The sequence below is a fragment of the Perca fluviatilis genome, chromosome 7, assembly GCF_010015445.1.
Source record: "Perca fluviatilis chromosome 7, GENO_Pfluv_1.0, whole genome shotgun sequence".
In the NCBI taxonomy this organism is placed as follows: Eukaryota; Metazoa; Chordata; class Actinopteri; order Perciformes; family Percidae; genus Perca; species Perca fluviatilis.
Genome location: NC_053118.1, coordinates 9,025,965 through 9,031,309, shown reverse-complemented (window position 1 = coordinate 9,031,309; position 5,345 = coordinate 9,025,965). Strand labels below are relative to the sequence as shown.

General features: G+C 53.3%; 1 protein-coding gene across 1 annotated transcript; it reads left to right on the top strand.

Moving 5' to 3' along the window:
• Nucleotides 1–2,086: 2,086 nt before the first annotated feature.
• Nucleotides 2,087–3,913, top strand: LOC120561901. Its single transcript, XM_039805234.1, has 2 exons — nucleotides 2,087–2,732; nucleotides 2,961–3,913. Exons 1-2 carry the CDS (start codon nucleotides 2,087–2,089, stop codon nucleotides 3,770–3,772), a joined length of 1,458 nt encoding a protein of 485 aa, XP_039661168.1. The 3' UTR covers nucleotides 3,773–3,913.
• Nucleotides 3,914–5,345: the final 1,432 nt, after the last annotated feature.

The window sequence follows — 5,345 nt, the reverse complement described above, 5'->3', positions numbered from 1 at the left end:
GTCTTTTGTCTGTCGGCCGGCTTCATGGATCACTTTCCCTCTCTGTTTGGTGTGGTTATTTTGGTGATCGCTATGTCGGATTCCGAGCCTGCTCTCGCTTCGGACCCGTTTCCTGTACTCTGCTCTTCGCCGGAGGCGATTCCTGGTTCTCCGGACAGCGTTCGCAGGAGCTCGCTGGCTCGCTGCTCCCGGCTCCCGCTGGATGGGTCGGAGTTGCTCCTAGCGGCGCTGCGCCCGTTTCGCGGCGTCGTGCCGGCTTCGGGTTTGCCGTCTCCTGAGCTCCGCGTGCTGGCCGTCCAAGTCGGGTGCGTCTCGCCGGATCCCTCGCCCGCCGCTCCTGTGGCTGCCCGCGGTCGGAAACGGACCAGGAAGGCGGATCCCTCCTTCGGCGCCCTCGCGAAGACCCGCGGCGCGGGTTCCCTGGGCCGCGCTGCTGCCCTGGACGTTCCAAGTGGGTCGTCGGACACAAGCCTCATTCTCGCTTCTCTCCAGTCTCTGGCCGGCTCGTTGCAGTCGATGGAAGCACGACTGCAGGCCGTTGAAAGCATTCCAGCTGGTTCCGTGACCGTCGGGGCTGCTCTCTCCTCCGCTGCGCTGCCGGCGCTCGGCTCCGCCCAGACGGGCCCGTCGGCCCAGGCCGACGCTGCCTGTTCTCCACCGTCGATAATGCCATCAACCTGATTAAACTGGCTGGGGTGGGCTCTTGGCTTTCCAAGGCTGACATCACAGACGCTTTTAAAATCGTGCCCGTCCATCCTTCCCAATGGCCTCTTTTCGGTGTTAAGTGGGACTCAAACTTCTATTTCGGTGTGCGCCTGACCTTTGGGTGCAAGAGCAGCCCTTGCATTTTTAATCACGTGTCGGAGGCCCTTTGCTGGATCCTGCTTAACAGGGTGAGGGTGCCTTCGGTGCTTCATTTGCTGGACGATTTTTTGCTTATCGACCCCCCTCACGATAGCTCAGGGTCGTCTCTGGGGAAGCTGCGGAGCTGCTTTCATTCCCTTGGCGTTCCTTTTGTCTGACGAAAAAACTTTAGGTCTTGCCACGCGCCTGGAGTTTCTCGGGATTACCCTCGACTCCGTGGAAATGCAAGCGTCTCTCCCGCTCGACAAATTACAGCGCATTCGCGAGATCGCTGCGTCTTTTTCGACCGCCATTTCCATACCCAAACGCCAGTTGCTTTCCCTTTTGGGCCACCTAAACTTCGCCATGCGTGTTATTCCTCAGGGGCGTTCGTTCATATCCCGGTTGCTGGATACGGCATCTTCAATTTCCCAACTGCAGGATCTCGTATCCCTAGATGACGGCTGCCGTTCCGATTTGCGGTTTTGGGCTCACCTTCTCGAACATTGGAACATTGGCTGCCTTTTCTCTGGCCACTGCTGCTTCGGCTCCGTCCCCGGTAGGCCTTACATTCCAGCTTCTGCCAATATTTCTGCCCGTCTGCGTGCTAACATTTTGCAGGGCAAGGACGTCAATTTGGTGAGCTTAATTTTGCCTTCCCCGAATGCGTGACCAATCCGTGCGTTTCGGGGTGGGGTTCTCCCGCCGTGCTTAAATCGCGGACCCTCGGCTGTGCAAGGAGCTTTCAATGGGGGTTTTTTTTTTTGTTTTTTTTTTTTTGTGTTTTGTATTTGCTCAGTGTACCCGGAACGGCGGCAGGAACTTGATTCCTACCTTGCTCTGATTGGCAATCTCAACTTGAAGTATGGGAGGAACTTTTTCTACCGCTATCACAAGGCTTTCTCTAGTAAGGCGGCGCTGCACCTCGCTCGGTCCAATGTCCGGCTGGACTGGTCCGTCGTGGATCTCGAGCTTCTGGTCATGCTGGTGGGTGGTGCGCAGGTTAATTCCTGTGCCACCTGTGGAGTCGCGGGCCACGTGGCTTCTCTGTGCCCTATGCTGCATTTTCGCCAGGTCCCCGGCCCCTCCTCTCGGTCTCCTCGTCCCCGTTCCCCTCCCGACACTGCTGCGCAGGGCCGCCAGGTCATTATGCCTAACCAACCTCCCATTTGCAATAACTTTAATGACAATGTTTGTACCTTCCCCAATTGCATCTTTCTTCACGTCTGCAGCTACTGCCGCGATGCCCACCCCTGGTCTGTCTGCCCTCGGCGCTCGCGTCTGCCCGGTCTGCCCGGCGGCCGCCTCGCCACGGCTCAAAGACATTTTGACTGTTCACCCATCCACTCCATTAAAACTGTGTGCATTGGCATATGAACTGTCTTCGCATCCTGATTCGGTGTTTGTTGATCACCTTCTCACTGGGCTTTCCCAAGGTTTTCGGGTGGGCGTGCTTACAGCGCCAACTGTTTCTTTCGTGGCTAAAAATCTCCTTTCCTCCACTTCCGATCCCGACACAGTCTCTCGGTTGTTGGCGTCGGAGGTGGCTAAGGGCCATGTCATTGGGCCGTTCAGTTCTCCTCCGTTTTCCCTGTTTCGCGGCAATCCGATCGGCGTCGCTACAAGGAAGTATTCTGGCAAAAAGCGGTTGATCTTCGATTTGTCCGCGCCGCATAACGGGCCTGTTCCCAGCATTAACAGTCTCATCCCACTAGCCCCCTTTTCTCTGCACTATGCCACCGTCGATAATGCCATCAACCTGATTAAACTGGCTGGGGTGGGCTCTTGGCTTTCCAAGGCTGACATCACAGACGCTTTTAAAATCGTGCCCGTCCATCCTTCCCAATGGCCTCTTTTCGGTGTTAAGTGGGACTCAAACTTCTATTTCGGTGTGCGCCTGACCTTTGGGTGCAAGAGCAGCCCTTGCATTTTTAATCACGTGTCGGAGGCCCTTTGCTGGATCCTGCTTAACAGGGTGAGGGTGCCTTCGGTGCTTCATTTGCTGGACGATTTTTTGCTTATCGACCCCCCTCACGATAGCTCAGGGTCGTCTCTGGGGAAGCTGCGGAGCTGCTTTCATTCCCTTGGCGTTCCTTTTGTCTGACGAAAAACTTTAGGTCTTGCCCGCCGCGCCTGGATTTTCGGGATTACCCTCGACTCCGTGGAAATACAAGCGTCTCTCCCGACACAAATTACAGAACGCATTCGGCGATCGCTGGCGTCTTTTTCGACCGCCATTTCCATACCCAAACGCCAGTTGCTTTCCCTTTTGGGCCACCTAAACTTCGCCATGCGTGTTATTCCTCAGGGGCGTTCGTTCATATCCCGGTTGCTGGATACGGCATCTTCAATTTCCCAACTGCAGGATCTCGTATCCCTAGATGACGGCTGCCGTTCCGATTTGCGGTTTTGGGCTCACCTTCTCGAACATTGGAATGGTGTTTCCTTTTTTTACGATGATTTGGTGCATTCTTCTGACTCTATGCTGTTCTTCACAGACGCTGCCCCTTCTGCCGGGTTCGGTGGATTTTTTCAGGGGCAGTGGTTCGCAGGTCACTGGCCTCCCACCTTCTCCCGGCTTGATTCGTCGGCCTTGCATGAGATTTACCCCATCGCCGTAGCTTGCCGCGTCTGGGGCCATCAATGGCAGCGCAAACGTATCTCCGTTTTGTGCGACAATCGAGCGGTCGTCGACATCATCAATATGGGGCGCTCTTCATGTAGTGCAATTATGCCGTTTGTGAGAAGCATCACCTGGTCTGCCGTCATGCACAATTTTCTCATCACTGCCCGTCATGTTCCCGGTCATTCTAATGGTGTGGCTGATGCTCTGTCTCGTTTTCATTTTCAGGCCTTTCGGCGCCGGTGCCCTACCGCCTGCCCCTTCCCTGTCACTCTGCCTTCTCTCCAGAAGCTGGCGCTGTATTGAACCTATCGCCCCTACGTCCTTATCTAGATTCCTCTAGGGATTATATGAGAAAAGGCTTGGCTGCGTCTACTTTGAAAACCTATGATTTTGCTTGGCATACCTTCTGTTTCTTTTGTGTTTGTATTTCTGTTCCTCTTAAACCCGTTCGTACAAGCAGCATTTGTGCATTCATTTGTTATTGTACTGACACTCGCAAATTTAAGTTGCAGTATACTCGAGGTTTGCTCGCCAGCGTTCAGTTTCACATCCGCTGTTATGACCCGTCGTTTCCGAGCATTTTCTCTAATCAGGCCGTTAAATTGCTGCTGAAAGGCATTTCCAAGTCCCATCCTTCTCCCCCCGATCCGAGGCAGCCTATCACTCTCGGTATTTTGCACGCTATGGTCTCGGTTCTTCGGGCGGGGGTGGTTTCTCCCTACGTTGACTCCTTACTGGAGTCCGTGTTTTTGCTGGCTTTTTATGCCTTTCTCAGATGCGGCGAATTTACTACCCCTTCTAAATCTTTTAACCCTGATAGTGATGTCACTTTTTCTGATTTGGCTTTTTATACTGGTCATTATCGCTTATCTCTCAAACATTCTAAACGCGGTGGCACTTGCTCAGTCCTCGTCGCCCGCACTGATACTTGTTTTTGTCCCTTCAAATCCATGCTAACCTATTTACGGTTGCGGCCTCGCACTGGCTCCTTAGCGCCTCTGTTCCTCGTCCCCGGGGGATTTCCCCTGTCGAGAGCTTGGTTTGGGCTTCATCTAAAGCTCGTTCTCCTTAGAGCTAATATGTCCCCTCAGCATTATCCGGGCCATTCGTTTAGGATCGGGGCTGCGACGACTGCAGCTAACCAGGGCATATCTTGTGCTTCCCTGCAACTGCTGGGTCGCTGGTCATCTGCTGCTTACTCCTCATACATTCGTCCTGACGTCGACGACCTTCTCACCATCCAAAGATCATTGAAGCCTTGATTCTGGTGAGCATGCATATAACTGGTGGTGGTGTGTTTTCACGTCTCTGTTATTGTCTCATTTAGGATGTTGTCCTGCTTGTGTCACATTTATTCTTTGCTTGTCGTGGTTCATGGCCTGCATTGCACTGCCGGTCATCGTGCCGTGGTTCTGCGGACTGGTTAGGTTTTTACTTTGTTTGGCCGGTATCGCCATTCCGGTCTCCGCGCTGAGCTTAATAAAATCAGTTAGGCTAGGGCTTTCTTTTGTTTTGGCCAGTATTGCATTCCGGCCACGTACCTCGATTCCTAAACATACTTGGGACTTTCTTTTGCTTGTTGCTGGCCTGAATTGCCACCCCGGCAGGTATGCCGTGATTCGTCCTGCTGGTGCAGGGCGTGGAAGTGGCGCTAATTCCTATATGTCGTGGTAGGGCTCAGGGTTTCGTATCGCTTATGTTTGAGTAATTACTAGAAATGTGTTTTCAATGTTTAGTCGGTCGATCATTTCTTACTTCTGTTGCACGTTTCTTTATTGCATATTTTCTTGTTTTCATATTTACCTCCGAACAAGGTGGTGGTGGTGTTGGTGTTGTTGTTGTGGATGCCGTCGGTATGCCGGCTTGAGTTGCCAAT

Bases quoted from the DNA above. Each gene is read 5' to 3' on its own strand.
- LOC120561901 (XM_039805234.1), top strand. From the start codon at position 2,087: ATGCCCACCCCTGGTCTGTCTGCCCTCGGCGCTCGCGTCTGCCCGGTC. The intron at 2,733-2,960 runs GTGTGCGCCTGA...GAAAAACTTTAG, and splicing joins GGACTCAAACTTCTATTTCG to GTCTTGCCCGCCGCGCCTGG.